At 37.5% G+C, this 18,554-nt stretch overlaps 1 protein-coding gene across 1 annotated transcript; it reads right to left on the reverse strand.

Moving 5' to 3' along the window:
- Positions 1 to 14,884: 14,884 nt before the first annotated feature.
- Positions 14,885 to 16,471, reverse strand: LOC113857792 (endochitinase-like). The gene is made up of 3 exons (XM_027489992.1): positions 15,987 to 16,471; positions 15,738 to 15,885; positions 14,885 to 15,395 (listed from the first exon to the last, which is right to left on the reverse strand). The coding sequence occupies exons 1-3, from the start codon at positions 16,438 to 16,440 to the stop codon at positions 15,026 to 15,028; spliced, it is 972 nt and encodes a 323-aa protein (XP_027345793.1). The 5' UTR covers positions 16,441 to 16,471; the 3' UTR covers positions 14,885 to 15,025.
- Positions 16,472 to 18,554: the final 2,083 nt, after the last annotated feature.

Below are 18,554 nucleotides of genomic sequence, written 5' to 3' on the forward strand. Positions count from 1 at the left end.
TAGTATGTCTGTTATTTTATTCTGTCTCACACACTCTCTCTCAGGTTTGCTCGTAAAATAATTAAACTGAAATAAGAATGAAACAACAATTTTGATTGCATATGTGGTATGTGCATGTGTTAGATAAAGAGAGGGGTGACAGAAGGGCAGAGGGGAAATGGCTTGTGGTTAGATTCATTTCATGGTGGCCACATTCTTAATGTTCTATAAACACGACGTCCATGTGAAAGTGGTGGGCTTCCATTACTCTACACTAAAATCATTGAATCATGCTTACTAAGCTCCGTTTATATTCAAGTCTCGTCTGATGCAAGCATGACTCTTCACATCTCTCACTGCCCCGTGACTTGCATGTGATCTGATTCATGCTCAATTAATCAAAGTTTAACTCATCAAATCTCAAGTATATGTGTTGCGTTGGGGATTTTATATTCATTATTGTAAAACTTAATCAATTCTGGTACCTTATTTTATGTTAGTTTAGTATGGCCTTCTCTCTTATTCTGTGATTGATCAACCACTGGTCCACTATTTCAGCGTAACCCAATATTTTAGATGCACAGTTTAATTGTAGAAACTAGAAACGTTTTTACATGTTTTCACGAGTGATTAGTTGTAAAATCTAATTGCTAATGGTAGGCATAGAATAGATAGATGGTATATATTTTGTTTACGATATACTGTTTAGAAAATAATTATCGTATGTTTATTTATCATGTTTTACTACCTTCAACTTTTTAGCTAAGGCCGGGTATTCATGACTCACCTTATTCTATCAACATAACCCATTCTCAAACTAATGTTGATGAGTTTTAGGTTTTGAAATTGGACTTACGGCTTTTTCAAAAGAAATTAGACTAGCTATAAACTTTTTTTAATTTGTTCAACAAATTTTTTACTGTAATTTATCAAAATACACTATTAATGTATTATATATATAATTAAAGATGAATTTACTTAAAAACATCGAGTGATCTCCATCCAAAAGCATCTTGTTTTTAAATTTTGTATATTATTTTAAAAAAAAATTATCATGCACGTGTTAAGACTTCATTGAATAACATTTTTTTATAACACATCGTATTATTGATATAATTTAATTTTAAATATATACTATCAAATACATTTCAATTTATTTTAATTTTCAATATTTTTTCTAATTTAATGTTACAATGATTATGTCAATAAATTAAGTTGATTGATATACTCATTTTATATATGTTATTATATCTTAATCAGATTAAATTTAAGATCAAATAAATGATCTTAAAAAAATTGAGTTTATATTAACTAAAATAAACTTATCTCAAATTTTCTTACCAATACTCTTAACTATAATATAATTATCTTTTCTCTCTTTTCTTTTTGTTTGAAGAACTTATAAGACAAAATTAACATTATTGTACACAAATAAGTAAAATAAAAGATTAAATATATTTTAAATTTTTATATAATTGCTAAAATTTATGTTTAGTCTCTATAAAAAAATTTAATTTAATCTTTAATAATATAAGATAATCAAAATTATCTTACTATTATTTAATCTCTGTTAATTGTTGATGTGATTAATCGAGTTATATGTCATTAAACTATTTAAAAAATTATATTTAATTTTAGTTCTTATAAAATTATCAAAATTTACTTTTAAACTCTATAAAGTTATCAAAGTTTTCTTTTTAGTCGTGATGATTTCAGCATTTTCTTCCTCCAAAACATATATGCAATCAACTTAACTTTATAATTTTCTTTTATCTTGCCTACAGTGATTATTAGAAATATACAATATCCTTAAATATATGTTATTTGTGGATGATATAAGCTTTAAACTTTAGTTTCAAAGACGTATTAAATTTAATGTCATGCACAGGTTTTCTAAATTTAAGTGCCTACAATTAATTTTACAAAATGATTAAAATATTGTAAAAAATGTTATACACAGAATAAAAGTTGAATGGTAAAATGAGAAAAGTTATTTAAAAATAATTATAACCACAAAGTACCTAAGTTTAAAGAGAAATTTTATCGAATTAATGTATAATTATAAGAAAAGAAATGAGACTAATATAAAAAAATGAAGATATTAAAATAAATAGATAGCCATACTAAAAAAAGACAAAATACAAAGTTATGGTACGAATCTTTTGTTCATTATATACTTATTTTTTATTTTTGCCAATTTGGTCATGTATAAGTCCATATAATAGACGACTAGTAAGTGGGTCAAATTGGATTGGGTCGTTAAACAAATGAATCCATAAAATCACTAGCCCACATGCAATTCACTTTAATTCAGTAGTTAGCAGAGCTTCAGACAAAAACAAAAAAGAAGTTACCAGGCTAAATGTTTAATTCATAAAATATATTAATAAATAAATAAATATGGATAAATATTGTAAAAGTAAATAAGTTAAATACTATAATTGTTTAAAAGAATTTTCGGTTACAAACTAACCCACTATTAACTCACGAGCCTAACACATTTAACCTAAAAGTAAAATGAACTGAATTAAAAAAAAACATGGATCCTAATTCATGTAAAACATGGATTATATAAATGAGCAAGCGCAATGGCTTAGTCCTATACACTGAATTTTATTGACAATTTAGATAAAAATTGTGATTTGAAAGATAAAGACCCAGGCTAAGTCTATAAGGTTCCACTCACCGACCAAATCACTTAATAATTCATTAAAACTATTATTTGTTGACTTATTTTGTTCCTTCTTGAGAAACGACTGTCTTCAACCTTCGCTCTGGTGTCCTTCTGACAATTGTTGATGTAGGAGGGTACCTGCAAAAGGCACTCCGATGTTGAAGTTAGGATTCGGCTCAGAGCAATAAATGATATTCAATAATAAAGAGTCAACCCTTTACCTGCTCTTTCTACCTTTCTTTTATAGACACTGTAATGGGCTAATGGGCTTGAGTCAACTCTGACTTTTAACCCTTTTCATGGTTTAGATAAAATTCTAATTATCATTTATCTTTGAAACTTAGAGATACTGATTTAGACTAGGTATTCAGTTTCCTTTCTTCTATATGTAGGGTCCATCAATTTCCCTATCCCGTACACTAGTCCCCCAAGCCCGAAGAGGTACGATTTGAGGGCTTTAAATTAGAGGTACAGTCGGACGAGGAGGGATTTTCGCATAGTATCACCAAGCAAAGGATGGTATTTGGTTTGATGAACGGAAGGGAATACCGAAGGAGGTATTCGGTCCGATCAGTGATCAAGAATACCTGGGGGGTATTCGTTTCAATCAGTGATCCAGAATACCTGGGGGGTATTCGGTTCAATCAGTGATCAAGAATACCTAGGGGGTATTCGGTTCAATCAGTGATCAAGAGTACCTAGGGAGGGTATTCGGTTTTTTAATAAAGTCAATGTAATCCAAGGAATTTAATAAATGAATAATAATAAATGTTCATATAATACAAAATGGAAACGAATTCTTCTAGAATGTCAAGTACTTTTTTAGGGTTTCCTCGATATGTGTGCGTGAAACGAAAGGGGAGTCGATCCTCACCGCTCGATCTGGGACGAATCTGTCGGTTGGAGAGGGATGTGACCTTTCGTATATACGAGGGCCCTCTATAAATATGCGGTGGTCCAGGTGTTTTGTTCTCTACTTTGTCTCTATACCGAGAAGTATATGTTGTTGCTCCAAACCGAAGGGTATTCAATCTTTCCTTTTCAAACCGACTTCTGTGAGGTACGCTTCATTCTTTCCCTTTTTTATCATGGCCGGATCCTTAGAATGGGAAGACTCGTTGTCCGAGTCGTCCACGCCGAGTAGTGTTGATAGTCAACATGCCGGGAAAACCGGAGGGGGGGTAGCACTTGGTTCAGGACCTAGTAGGGACGATGAAGGAGTAGAAATTTGCGTTAGGGAGTGCAATGACGAAGCCGAATCGTCAGAGTCCACCAATTCTGATTCTTCTGAACCCCTACCGAGCATGAGCCCCCCTAGGGAGAGACCAGTACTTCCCCCTTGTACTATTCCTGGATACGAGTGGGTGCACGGTGAGGTAGCTGCCTACTTTTCTCGGTATAGGAGAAATAAAGATCTCCAATCTTTTGTTGACCATGTGGACATTTCATTGTGGGAGCCGTCCGATCCCTATCCTATATTCATTAATCCTTGTCGCGGGGACGAAACCGAAGACCCTGAGCTTGTTTTTCGAGGGGGTGCCGATATGGCCGACACCTTCTTCATGTACGAGTATATGTTTAGGGAGCTGAGTATAAAATTGCCTTTTAATGATTTTCAACTGGGGGTGTTGCGAGTTTTAAATGTAGCGCCGACACAACTCCACTCGAATGGGTGGGCGGCTATCCAGGCTTTTAGAGTACTTTGTAAATTTCATTATATTGAACCTAGCGTAGGATTGTTTCTTCATTTTTTTTGTACTCGTCCATCGGACCTTGCCAGATGGGTATCGTTAATAAGGCAACCAGATTTGCCTTTGTTCAAGCCTTATGCCTCGTCTTTTAAGGGTTTTAAAACCGATTTCTTCAAAGTAACCGTCCATCCTGTAGGTAGAAATTTTTTCTTTGATAGTGAAAATAATCCTCTTTTTCCTTTCCATTGGACCCGGGTGCCTCGCCGGTACGACTGGATTCCCGAGGATATGTTGTCGACTAGGGAGCTAGCGGCATTGGAATATTTAAAGTCTCTTCCCCGAGACCTTCCTGCCCGACATATACTTTTAGTATTAAAATCTCCTCAACCTCGCCTGGACATGGATGGTATGTTACGTGATTGTGGTTTTTATTTTTGGGTTAAACGATATTAATTTGACCGGCTGCTTTTTATTGTAGGTTTAATGGCTCAACGGGGGGTTCATGTGCCGACATATCGGAAAACTTTGAAAGCTAGGGCCCCTGAGAACACGCCCACCGAAGAGCACCGACATCCTCAACTGGACCAGATTCCTGTTGCGACCGAGCCGCAACCTCCTCCCCGAGACCTTGTTATTGCCGAAAACCAACCGAAAAAACGAAAAGACAAGGGGAAGGAGAAAGAGAAGGGCAAAGAGGTGGAGAGAGAGAAGAAAAGAAAGCACTCTCATTCAGGAAGGCCGAGTGGCTCGGATGGTAGCCGTCATCAGGGCCGGGGTGAGCTGGCCTCCGACGCTGCCAGTTCCTCTAATGGTGTCTTCCCTTCTTTCTTTCTGACCGACGCCTTCTTCAACAATGGTGTTCATGCTGGCCGAGCAGTTGCGCCTGACTTGCTGTCGGATGTAGGAAAGGAGGCGGTTAGTAATCTTGAGATTGAGTCCGTGTGGAAATACTTCTCGGAGTTTCAAATCCGAGCTATGATGATGCTCCGACGATTGGCTCTGGAGCCCACACGGGAGCTGAGAAAGGTTCAAAACGAGTATGCTGCCGCCCAACAAACCCTTGCAGAAAATGAGGAGATTCGGCAAAATCTGGCCGAAACCAATAAAGCTTTGGAAGCTGAGGTTATTCAATATAAAGAACATTATCATATAGTGAAAAAGCGGCTCCAAGCTGCTGAACAAGCATTGAAGGCGAGGGAAGAGGAGATGGAGGCTTGGAGGGTAAAGTCTGTAGGATTGGAGGAGTCCTTGAGGGCCAAATCTGCTGAAATGGAGGAGGCCGTGGCTGCTGAGAGGCACAGGGCGGATGATGAAATGAAAGCTTTTGCCGACAAGTGTTCAGCTCAAGTGGCTATTGAACACGAGTCGGGTTTTAATCATGCCGTTCGCCAGTGTTATGGTTTTTGCCAAGTGCCTCCTGACTTCCAGTTCGATCTTACTAGAGATTTTTTCGGCGGTCGGTTCCTAGCATATAATGACGTGGATGAAGATTTAGAGCCTGATGCCGAAGCCCCTCCACGAAGAAATATAAGCGACGATGCTACAGCCCCTAATGTAGAGGCGGCCGGTCCTGATACCTCTCGCCCAGAGAATTAGTTTAATTTCTGTTCTATTCATGGGCCGAAGTGCCCCATTTTTTGTAATCTTTTTAACAGAAATAGAAATTCTCACTGGTGTTCACTTTTTGCTAAAGAAGTTGACCATTTTTCCTTCTACATAACGGTATTTATTCTAAATAGCTTCTTCGTTAAACCGAGCAGGGGTAGATAAATAATTTTAATCGACTAGGTGCCATTTAAAATATCATTAAAGTTCCACTCTTATTCGAGTAAGGGTAATTGGTCCGGGAACGCTCAACCTTGAATGGAAATATAACTGATTCACCCTAACCGAGTGGAGGTAGTTTGCAGGAAAAAATTCATTTTTTAACCGAGTGCGGTATTCGGGACGTAGAATAGTTAATTCATCCTTAACCGAGTGGGGTACTCGGGAGGGAATTAATTCATCCTCAGCCAAGTCATACTTGGGAGGGAAATAGTAGATTCGTCCTTAACCGAGTGGGGGTACTCGGGAGGGAATTAATTCATCCTTAGCCAAGTCATACTTGGGAGGGAAATAGTAGATTCGTCCTTAACCGAGTGGGGGTACTCGGGAGGGAATTAATTCATCCTTGACCGAGTGGGGTACTCGGAAGGGAAATAGCTGATTCGTCCTTAACCGAGTGGGGGTATTCGGGAGGGAATTAATTCATCCTTAGCCAAGTCATACTTGAGAGGGAAATAGTAGATTCGTCCTTAACCGAGTGGGGGTACTCGGGAGGGAATTAATTCATCCTTAGCCAAGTCATACTTGGGAGGGAAATAGTAGATTTGTCCTTAACCGAGTGGGGGTACTCGGGAGGGAATTAATTCATCCTTGACCGAGTAGGGTACTCGAAAGGGAAATAGCTGATTCGTCCTTAACCGAGTGGGGGTACTCGGGAGGGAATTAATTCATCGGGAGGGAATTAATTCATCCTTGACCGAGTGGGGTACTCGGAAGGGAAATAGCTGATTCGTCCTTAACCGAGTGGGGGTACTCGGGAGGGAATTAATTCATCCTTGACCGAGCGGGGTACTCGGAAGGGAAACAATTCAACCTTGGCCAAGTGAAACTTGGGAGGGAATGGTGCTTGAAAGGTATGTAATGCGTAAAAAACCGTATAGGTGAAGAAAGAGAAATTTTATTGATTAGGTGCCTCGTTAAAAACCTTCTCAGGAAAACCCCTTTTCACTTTCTTTTAAGAGGATAAAACCTGGGATAGGAAAAGAGTGCACCTGTGCACGTATTACAAGGTTTTAGCTATAATAATGCTTTAAATGAGTGACATTCCAGGTTCTTGGTATTAATTTTCCTGCCAGGGTTTCCAATTTGTATGCTCCATTATTTAATCTTGCTGCTACCCGAAAGGGGCCTTCCCAGTTGGCTGCCAACTTCCCTTCTTGTCGATCCTTGCGCGCGTCCCCGTTTACTCGCCATACCAGGTCGTTTTTGTAGAATTGTCGAGGACTTATTTTGGAGTTGAATTTTCTAGCCATCATTCTTTTACTAGCCTCAGTCATGATGGCAGCGTGGTCACGGATCTCATCTATCAAGTCCAGGTTGACGGCCAAAGCCTCTTCATTGGCCGATTCCTTGAAATTCTCTCTCCTGAATGACGGCTCTCCAATTTCTACCGGTACCATGGCATCAGTACCATAGGTAAGCTGAAAGGGGGTTTCTTTTGTTGTGGTCTGCGGCGTGCACCGATAGGCCCATAAAATCTCAGGCAGCTTCTCTGCCCATTCTCCCTTTGCCGAACCCAACCTCCTTTTTAATTCATGCAAGATCACTTTGTTGGCAGCCTCAGCTTGGCCATTCGTCTGCGGGTGTTCAACAGATGTAACCCTATGTTTGATATGCAGGCCTGCCAAGAACTCGTTGAATTGCCGATTTGCAAACTGAAGCCCATTATCTGTAATTAGTGCATGAGGGAGACCGAACCGTGTTATGATATTTTTTCAAGTGAATTTTTGTACGTTATGGGCCGTGATTGATGCTAGGGGTTCGGCCTCAATCCATTTGGTAAAGTAGTCCACGGCGACGAGGAGGAATTTACATTGCCCTTTTGCCAAGGGAAATGGACCGAGGAGGTCCATTCCCCAAATAGCGAAGGGCCAAGGAGCGCTAATGTGCCGAAGGGTATCGGCGTGTTGGCGCAGGTGAGGGCCGTGTTGTTGACAGGGAATGCATCTTTTTACAAACAACTGACAGTCTTGAGTTATTGTTGGCCAGTAATATCCGGCCCTGAGCACTTTGGCTACCATAGTTCGTCCGCCCGAATGGGTTCGACAGATACCTTCATGGATTTCTCTCATCACGTACTTAGCTTGGTCGTCTTCTAGGCATTTAAGCATGGGGGTGGAAATTCCTCTTCGATACAATTCTTTGCCGAGAAGAAGGTATTTGGCTGCATGTGCTTTAATTTTCCTAGCTGCTGCTGCGTCCTGCGGGAGACTGCCATCAGTGAGGTATTGGGCCAGGGGGGTCATCCAATTATGAGATAAATTTTCTATGTCCATGCATTCTTGCTTGGTGATACTAGGTTGGAGGATTTGTTGGTGAACCATGCTCTGCAGCTGCCCTGGTTTCCGTTGGCTAGCCAGCCTAGCTAGCCTGTCGGCTCGTGCGTTCATGTTTCGGGGTGTGTACCGAATGCATACCTCCTCAAACTCGGTTTTTATTCTCTTAACCTCCTGGTAATATTTAAGCATGACCGAGTCCCTGATCTGATAGGTATCATTCACTTGTTCGGTTACAACTTTTGAATCACTCAAAGCAGTAATGCGTTTAACCCCCATTTCCCTGGCTAGTCTGAGACTGGCGAGTAAAGCTTCATATTCGGCTTGATTGTTGGATGCCTTAAATCCGAACCGGATAGACTGTTCAATGGCAAACGCATTCGGTCCTTCAAGAATGACCCCCGCTCCACTGCCTAATTGATTTGATGATTCATCAACATGCACATTCCACATGTCCGAAATGGTATCATGTTGTGTAGTGAACTCATTGATGAAGTCGGCTAACACTTGGGCTTTAAGGGGGCGTCGGTTCTCGAAATGGATATCAAACTGAGATAATTCAATTGTCCATGCCACCAACCGACCAGCCAATTCTGGTTTCCTCAATATTTTGGCCATCGGACAATCTGTACGTACCACCATCCGATGGCTCTGAAAGTAGTGTCTTAACCGACGAGCTGTATGGACTAGGGCAAGTACCACTTTCTCCATTAACTGGTACCGAGATTCAGGACCTTGGAGTGTCCTGCTAACAAAATATACGGGGTTCGGTTCAGGTGTTTCTTGAAGTAGAACCGAACTGACGGTGTGATCGGATACAGCCAAATAAACAATCATTTCCTGATTTGGTGTCGGTTTAATCAACACAGGTGGTGCCGCCAGCATATGCTTGTATTGTACAAAGGCGTCCTCACACTCCTTGGACCAAGCAAATTTTTGAGATTTTTTTAACAATTCGATGAAAGGCCGAGACCTTTCTGCCATTACTGGCAAGAATCTAGCAAGGGCTGCGATCTGCCCGGTGAGTCGTTGCACGTCCCTGACATTGCGAGGACTGGCCATGTCAATGATGGCTCTACATTTGTTGGGGTTTGCCTCAATCCCCCTTTCCGACAACATGAAGCCCAAAAATTTACCGCCAGCTACACCAAACGTATATTTTTCAGGATTGAATCTCATACCATGTTTTCTGGCTTCTCCAAATACCTCATCTAAGTGGTCAAGATGTTGCTTCAATGCGAGGGATTTAATCACCATGTCGTCTACATACACCTCCATGCATTTACCCACTTGTTTTTCAAAAATTTTGTTCATGAGTCGCTGGTATGTTGCTCCTGCATTCTTCAGACCGAACGGCATCACTCGATAACAAAAATTTGCAGAATTTGTGATGAACGTTGTTTTTTCCTCATCCGGGGGGTACATTCGTATTTGATTATACCTAGAATAAGCATCCAAAAAGCTTAGTATTTTGTGACCGGCTGCACCATCGACCAAGGTATCAATGTTTGGTAGTGGGTATGCGTCCTTTGGGCATGCTTTATTGAGGTCCGTGAAGTCCGTGCACATTCGCCATTTGCCACTGACTTTTTTAACCATGACAATGTTGGCTAACCATGTTGAATACCTGACCTCTCGGATAAAGCCAGCTTGTATTAGTTTGCTGGTTTCTTCTTTTACTGCCTTTGCTCTATCACCACCAATTTTTCTCCTCTTTTGAGCTACCGGCTTGGCTCCTTTATAGACCGATAAGTGGTGACAAAGAAATGCTGGATCAATGCCAGGCATATCCGAGGCTATCCAAGCAAACAAATCGGCGTTATTTACTAGCATCTTTTGGAGGACGGCTTTTTCTTGTTCGTTCAAACCGATCCCTAAATACGCAACTTGTTCTGGCTTTGCTCCTAGTTGGAAGGATTGTTTGTTTTCATTGGGCTTGACACGATATTCCGCATCCATTCTAGGATCAAGTTCAACATCCAACTCTTCTTCCAACCGAGGGAATACAATGTTGACATCCCGGTTATTCCCATGAAATGGTTTAAGGCGTAAACTTGCAAAGTAACATTCCCTGGCTGTTTTTTTATCAGCATGGACGGTAACAATTCGGCCTCTTTCAGACGGAAATTTCATGGCCAAGTGCGGAGTGGACACTATGGCCTTCATTTTGTTCAGGGATGGTCTGCCGAGTAGTATATTATAAGATGTGTTTGCGTGTACTACAAGATAAGTGACTCTTATGCGTTTGCCCTCATGTTCTGATCCAAACGTGGTGTACAAGTCAATACATCCCTTGGTCTCTACTCGTTCCCCGGAAAACCCAACCAATGGTTCATGGTATTCCTTGAGCTCTTGTTCTGCGATGCCTAATTGCTTGAATGTATTCCAGTATAGGATATCGGCCGAGCTCTCCTGGTCGATTAGTGTTTTTCGAACAGTGCAGTTAAGAATGTCTACACTAATTACCATGGGATCATCCTACACCGGATCGACTCCCTGAAAGTCGTCGTCAGTGAACGTAATAGGCGGGATCCGAATTCTGCTGCCCAATGAAACATTATTGACCGAACGGACATGCCGAAGATGCCTTTTTCTAGCCGAATGGGTAGGTCCTCCACCAGCGAACCCTCCGGCTATGGTGTTAATGACCCTTTTCGGGTACTTTTCTTCAAATCTTCTAGCTGGGGGCTCTCTGGACCTGCTCCTGTGTCGTTCAATTTTTTTGTGGTCGAATCTCTTTGGTGAATCAGGGTGACGATCTCTTCCTCTGTTAGATTGCTTTGTGGGATCTGTCTGTACAAAATCTTTTAGGTATCCACCTTTAATCAATTCTTCAATTTTATCTCTTAGTGCCGTACACTCTTCAATAGTGTGACCCCTGTTCTGATGGTATCGGCAAGACTTGCTTTTATCTGCCCGAGGTGGAGTGTTAGCGCGTCTAGGCATTTTCAATATTTCTGTGGCCAACGCTTGATCAAGTATTCTGGCCTGATTAGTGTTGAGCGTCGTGTAGGACGGATACTTCGGTCGCCGAGGTGGTCGCTCAAGTTCATTTCCTCTGTCGTTCCCCCGCCTTGCTTTAAAGGCTTCCTTTCCTTCTATATCTTTTGAGTTAGATCCTTGGTCCATCCGTACCTGGCTCCGATATTCAGATAATTCTTCCATTTGCATGTACTTCGCAGCCCGACCCCTTAACTCATCTAGGTCGATCGGGGGCTTTTTGCAGAGGCTATTAACAAAGGGTCCCGGCTTTAATGCTGTTGTGAGGTGGTGCATAACTACTGCTGGTTCCAAGTTATGAATTGAGAGAGTCACTTTGCCAAAGCGTTCCATGAACGCTCTAAGTGATTCTCCTTTCTCTTGGCGAATATTGACTAGGGCCAAGGATGTTAGGGAATGGGGCTGGCTTGTGGCGAACTGCAAGTTGAAACGCCTTGTGAGAGTTGTAAACGAGTCGATGGAGAGAGGGGCGAGTCGGGTGAACAAACTGAGCGCAGGTCCTCGGAGTGAAGTAGGAAAAATTCTGCACCATAAGGCATCGCTTTCTGTGTACAGACCGACCTGCGTTGTAAAGATATCCACGTGTTCTTCGGGGTCGGATGTGTCATCGTATTTGTCTATTGCCAACCCTCTCCAATTATCGGGCAGCTTGGCTTCCAGAATGCGGTGAATGAACGGGCTCCGGTTCACAAGGTCGTCCTGGTCATCTCTGGTTGCCGATTGATAGACCTCCCTTGATTTGTCTTGCAGTGTTGAGGATTCCCCTTGATCTTGGATGAAAGGCGTCGTTTGGGAAGGGATGTGTGTCCTTATTTCTTCCCTTAAGCCAGCATTTTCCCTCCTTAAGGCCGAGAGCTCCAGTGCATCTCTTTCGCGTTCCTTCTTCATCTCCATCATTTCTGCCTTAAGCTGCCTCAGTGCAGCTAGAATGCTTTCCTCCGTACCTCCCTGCATCACCACTTCAGGTACTGGTTCCTCTGGCGTGATGCCCTCCATTTGTTGCCGAGAGGTTCCTTCTTGCTGGCTTCTCATCATTACCATGCTTAATCCTGATGAATGAAGTCAATTCTGCCCCACGGTGGGCGCCAAAATGTTCCTTCTTGAGAAACGACTGTCTTCAACCTTCGCTCTGGTGTCCTTCTGACAATTGCTGATGTAGGAGGGTACCTGCAAAAGGCACTTCAATGTTGAAGTTAGGATTCGGCTCAGAGCAATAAATGATATTCAATAATAAAGAGTCAACCCTTTACATGCTCTTTCTACCTTTCTTTTATAGACACTGTAATGGGCTAATGGGCCTGAGTCAACTCTGACTTTTAACCCTTTTCATGGTTTAGATAAAATTCTAATTATCATTTATCTTTGAAACTTAGAGATACTGATTTAGACTAGGTATTCAGTTTCCTTTCTTCTATATGTAGGGTCCATCAATTTCCCTATCCCGTACATATTTGATTGTCTAATTATATTCCATTTTCATATATATATATATATATATATATATATATATATATTACATTTCATAAAATTTTAAAAATAATTAAGTATGTGACCAAGTCGTTTCCTTGGAAATCGTATGCATGTACACCTTAATTTCAATATAAACTGGTGAATAGTTGAAGAATATAAACATAGATGAAATATATCGTATATTTTCAAATTAAAGGTGAATTTTGTAAATACTCATATTATGAACTGTATTTTTAATCGTTACCGATATCGTAAAATGTTACACAATGAGGCAAAAAAAAAGGTTTTTTATTTACATTTATTATGCTTTATTACGTTAAGCAGACGAGTGGCTTCAAATCTTGTTTATGCAGTTGGGTTAAGTGGCCTATGTGTGAGAGGCAAACTCTTGGACTAGTATCAAATAACGTGATGTGGAGGGAATGCTTGGAAGACAAAGAACACAGGTTTTTTTCTCTCTATTTTGGGTAATGTTTGCGTAACTTTCTGACCATTGACCAAATCCCTGAGAGGAAATACTAGTCCATATGAATTGTAATATACTATAATATTTTCTTTCTCTCCACAATTATCCTAATTTTATGATATACCCGTTGACTTGACTAGTCGGTGGATAGCTCTTTCTAGTGATCAATTACCTGAAATCATGGAAATGGTTTGAGCAATATTCCACTGTATTTTCCAATTTTACATTGACATGATCCTCATCCTTTGAGCATGCACCTAGTTAATATTCTTTTCTTTTTCTTTCACTAAAATATGGAATAGAATAATTGTTTTACCAAAATTTCTAGAAAGTAACACACTCGTCGTTCAAAGCTTGCATAAACTCAATGCGTAAGATTGCCTGCTAGAAAGAAAAGTATAAATCTTGTTAAGGTTGTGACGTTTTATGTTTGACAATATTTCCTTAATTCCTTCCTTCTGAAAGCATGCAAATAAGCTGTGCTTTTTCCGTTCTTCTGTTTTTATCTCCTTCATATAAAAATCTAAAATTATCCTTTCTTACCGCCCAAGGCACGGTAACGATATTTAATTTAAAATTGAATAAAATTAATTTTAAATTATTAAAATAATTAAACTTTTAATTATTATAGCAAAGAGTTATCGAAGGTAACATGCTTAAATTGCTTATTAGTTTTAATTATACTTTAATAACAATTGATAAGAACTTTGAGATAACTACACTACACAATTTTTACTTATTATACCTGATGATCTCAATATTTTATAAATCTCATATTATAATTTCATACTTTTGACTCAAGTCTCGTATCTTAAAATTAGATTCTAACATCATAATTTTTATATAAATTTAAACTAAAAAAAATATTAACTTTTATAATAAAATTAAATATTATGAATTAAAAATGTATAAAGTAAAAATCGATTTGATCTTTAATTTAAAAATCCAATATAAAAATGTCACTATAATAACATGGATGAAATTAAAAATAAATTTTGTATAAAAACTAATATATAATTTTTTATTTATAAAATTTAAATTACAAAACAAATATTTTATATAAGAAATGATGTATAATTTTGTTACTTATAAAAATTAAATTATAAAAAATATTTTGTATAAAAACTTAAAAACAACTTAAACATATCACATTGAATTCAATTAAAAGAAAAAAACTAACATAGTTATAACGTACGATAACGATAAAATTGAAAATAATTTTTTTATACTAAAATTAATATACAATTCTTTTTACTTATAAAAATAAATTATAAAAAAAGGATCTCGAGACTAAAATTTTATTTATTCTTGAATTTTATTAAAATGTGAAAAAAAATTATATAATGTGTATAATGCTCGTAAAAGGTTATGATACTTATAAATTATTATTAAATCTTATAATTATTTACAAGTTAATGTAACTTAAGAATTATCTTGTTTTAAAACCTTAATTAAGTGTCATTAATGGCCATTGGGAAACTCTTTTAGTCATAAAAAGGAAAGGGTAAAATATGAAATCATTTTATTTAAACAAGATAATTGGGAACTTCTTTAGCAAGAAGGTTCCTGTTACATGTTCATCATTGCACTCTTTTTATTAAATGCAATATATTGTTATTCTGTGGAACGTATGAGGGCAAATTGCTTAAGCAAATGGTCTCTGATTGTTGCAGTCCAAGTTGTCTCCGGGGCTCACTCCCAACAGTTGACAGTACCTTTTGTAGAACCCGATCCGATCTTCGACTCGAGAATCCTGCCCGTGCCCGCATTCGAGTCCACCGTTGATTATGTTGGTGATCACACCGTATCCGGGGACCCGACCCGCTGACCTGTCAGCATTTGACGGCGTCCATCTTCCTGTAATGACATCATGGCTTGATGGCTTGTTTGCCTGTGGAGTCATCCAAAACCAAATGGCTGTCTTGAATGAAACGGTTGGGTTTGTGGCTACTAGATCCGGATTTTTTATCAAATCTTCACCTATTGCCTTTCCAGCTTGCCCGTAATTGTAGTTGCTGTTACAATGGTTCAACACAGTCCATTAGTCCACTCACATGCTACCCTACTATAATTATAATATAAACACTCACAAATGAGTGTGATTAAATATTATTATTATTACTTTAAAATAGAAATTTTCATCTTTGATTTAATGAAAATAAAAAGTTATATAAATATAAATTAACCTTTCTGACTTTCAGCAATTTTTCTAACTTTCCGTTAATTTATCAACTACTTTTGTCAAAGATAACCCATGTGAGGGGAACCTTTTTTTGATGATGATAGATATTTACATACAAGTTTTGTGGCAGTACAATCATGATGAAATGTTTGAAATGGTAGGGAGGGTGACTTACTGTGTGAGTTGAATTGGTCCTCTGCCGTAATATTTTTTACCAGGAGCGCATGGCCAATCCTTGGAGTCACAATAATCTGCTTGGTTCTTTTCGTTTACAAAACAATATCCCCACGCGTATGGACCATCAGGTGCACTTGGCCACCCCCCTACTCAAAACACACACATTCAATTGATGTGGCCAATTAATTCATAAATTTCACGTAAATTTTAATGAATTTTTCTATTGACTAAGTGTTAATGAATAAACCTGTAGTTTCGTGAGAGGTTTGAGCCAAGAAAGCCGCGAGCTCCCTCTTGCGGATGGTGTCATCACCGGTGGTGCCAAAGGCATTGAAGGAGCGAGCAGCAGCAATGAAAGCATTATAGGTGTAGAATCCATGAGCTGCACAGCGTCCATCGTTTCGGTATTTAAGCATTTGATCAAAGACAGAGGAGCTAATGATTCTGCTAATATCTCCACCACTAGGTTTTGGAGTTGGGGTTGAGGGTGTTGGTTTTGGTGTTGAGCCACTAGGTTTACATTGGCTCTGGCACCCTTTTCCACAATAGGATTCAGTGTTACCACACCATCCAAATTCGCTACAGCATAAGCCATTTGGGCACACAGCTCCACCAGCTTGTTTACCACATTGCTCGGCTTTGGCTCCAAGTGTGAAAGCTATTAAACATAGTACCAAAAAGGACAATTTCATGTTTCCCATTTTTGTAGGGTGGACAGATTTGATGTATGATGCGAATGATGTGTTTCGCTAGGATGATCAACATATTTATAGATAGGCTATGATGGAACTAATTATGTTTTTATTTTCTTATTTTCAAAATTGGCTGCTTCACGTTGTTATCTTAATCTTGTCTCTGACTTTGTGATGCAATATTAATTTTGACACTGCATGATCTGGAAGAGAGTACAATTGTAGACCCCGCAGCCACCTTTTACAACGATCATACATAGCTGATATAGTAGAGGCTTTTCAATCGTTATTAAAGTTCATTTTTTGGTGTATTAATATCTTTTAATGTAATCAATTGCGCATTTTCATTAACATTAAGTAAACAATTCAACCTTTTTTTTTTACTTAAAATGTTCACAACTTGAATTATTTAAATTATTTTAAACGTTCTTACACTTAAAATTTACCAATTTAAACATAAATTTCAGCAAATATAAAATGAATTTAAAATCTTTCTTATTTAAATGCTAATCTCACATATAGAATCTTTTCAAATTTTTACTAAACATTTTACTAATAAAAATTCCAAATTATTTTATACGATAGATATGTCATAAATTATCAAAATATTTGGATGGACAATATAATAATTTGAGAATTTAAAATAGAAAAAAATTATTTAAATGACTAAATTTGCTTTCTTTTAAAATTAGAAAAGCATAATTAATTTTGCAAAATGTTAAGGCAATATGCATATAATCCAAAATAAATGCATTACAAATTCAATTAAGCTTATATAATATATTAATCACCAAGCGTATGGTTGTTTTAGGTTATCCCATAGTCTTGAGTTTGAATTTTATTGAATACAATTATGTTAAATATTTAAGAAAATCTTCGTTACTTATAATGATTCTACTGTGCTCGAACATAATTGGTTTCATTAGAGGATACTTATAATCTTTAAAAAAAATGTCTATATCATAATTAAGAAAATATAAATAAGTTTCATTAAATTATTGTAAATGCTAAAAAAAAAAACTTTGTTGAAACTAATTGTTCAACGATTGATGAAGACATTGCTAAAATAAGTTTTTTTTTTTTTTAAAAAAAAAAACATACTTAACAATTTCTTGATAATTTACTGTGTAAACTGCTAAGAATTTTCATTTAAGAAGAGGGTAAATAAGTTTTACGAAAATTATTTTAAATGCTCAACAAATTGGAGCTTTCATAACACCAACTGCTTAGCGGTTGTTGGAAACAATGTTAAGAGAGGTTTTTCTTAAGCAGATAAATAGAAGTTAACAAAGAAATATTCACCTTTTTTAGTTAAAAAAAAAGTAACAATTGAGAAATATTCACCTTTATTTATCTTCTCTTCTGATTCAAACGTAGTGCTTATGATATGTTTAGGGAGTTATTTTGTGGAGGTTGACACTAGTGCCTTCACCTACAAAGCATGAGTTTGTAACTTTATAGTTCATTTAATGAATTATGCAGATTAGATTTTACTTATAAATTATAATCTAGTTGTCGTATAGTTTAATTGTTGTTGTTTAGGTATTCTGCTATTTATAAATTTGGAAAGTTTGAAAAATAATATAATAATTAAAAAACATGATTTTTCCGTGGTTAAAATATGAAATACTTAAGAAAAGTATCCTTTCTTAGCAATTATGTAAACTATCTACTAAGAAAGCAAATTTTCTTAGCACTGCTTGAATCCACTACGAAGAATCTTCACATATATTACTATTTTTCAAGTAGTTTGTGTTTAGTTGTGTTTTATATAGCGACTCAAAGATTGCCACAAATCTCTTGAATCTTAACGGTTAAGATATGTTTTTAATTTTTCTTAACTCTTTATCATATAACGCATATTGTGCATAGATAGTTACGGAGATACATTAAGAGTATGAATGACAGAGACATCTTGAAAATTTAGGAGAAATAAAAATATGAATGTTTTCTTTAATTGTGCATAACTAATGAAAGTAAAAATAAAAGTATCACAAGTCTTACACTCATTTCATGACTTAGATTCCTGATCATATTTTTATTAAAAGGAATTAAGTTGATACATGTTGTACTACGGCTAACTAACAACTATCTATACTTATAGAAAACCTCAAGAGATTTTA

This window comes from Abrus precatorius, unplaced genomic scaffold (assembly GCF_003935025.1).
Source record: "Abrus precatorius isolate BTA unplaced genomic scaffold, Abrus_2018 Scaffold2, whole genome shotgun sequence".
Classification (NCBI taxonomy): Eukaryota; Viridiplantae; Streptophyta; class Magnoliopsida; order Fabales; family Fabaceae; genus Abrus; species Abrus precatorius.

Bases quoted from the DNA above. Each gene is read 5' to 3' on its own strand.
- LOC113857792 (XM_027489992.1), bottom strand. From the start codon at position 16,440: ATGGGAAACATGAAATTGTCCTTTTTGGTACTATGTTTAATAGCTTTC. The intron at 15,886-15,986 runs GTTTATTCATTA...TGTTTTGAGTAG, and splicing joins AACCTCTCACGAAACTACAG to GGGGGTGGCCAAGTGCACCT. The intron at 15,396-15,737 runs GTAAGTCACCCT...CCATTGTAACAG, and splicing joins GGACCAATTCAACTCACACA to CAACTACAATTACGGGCAAG.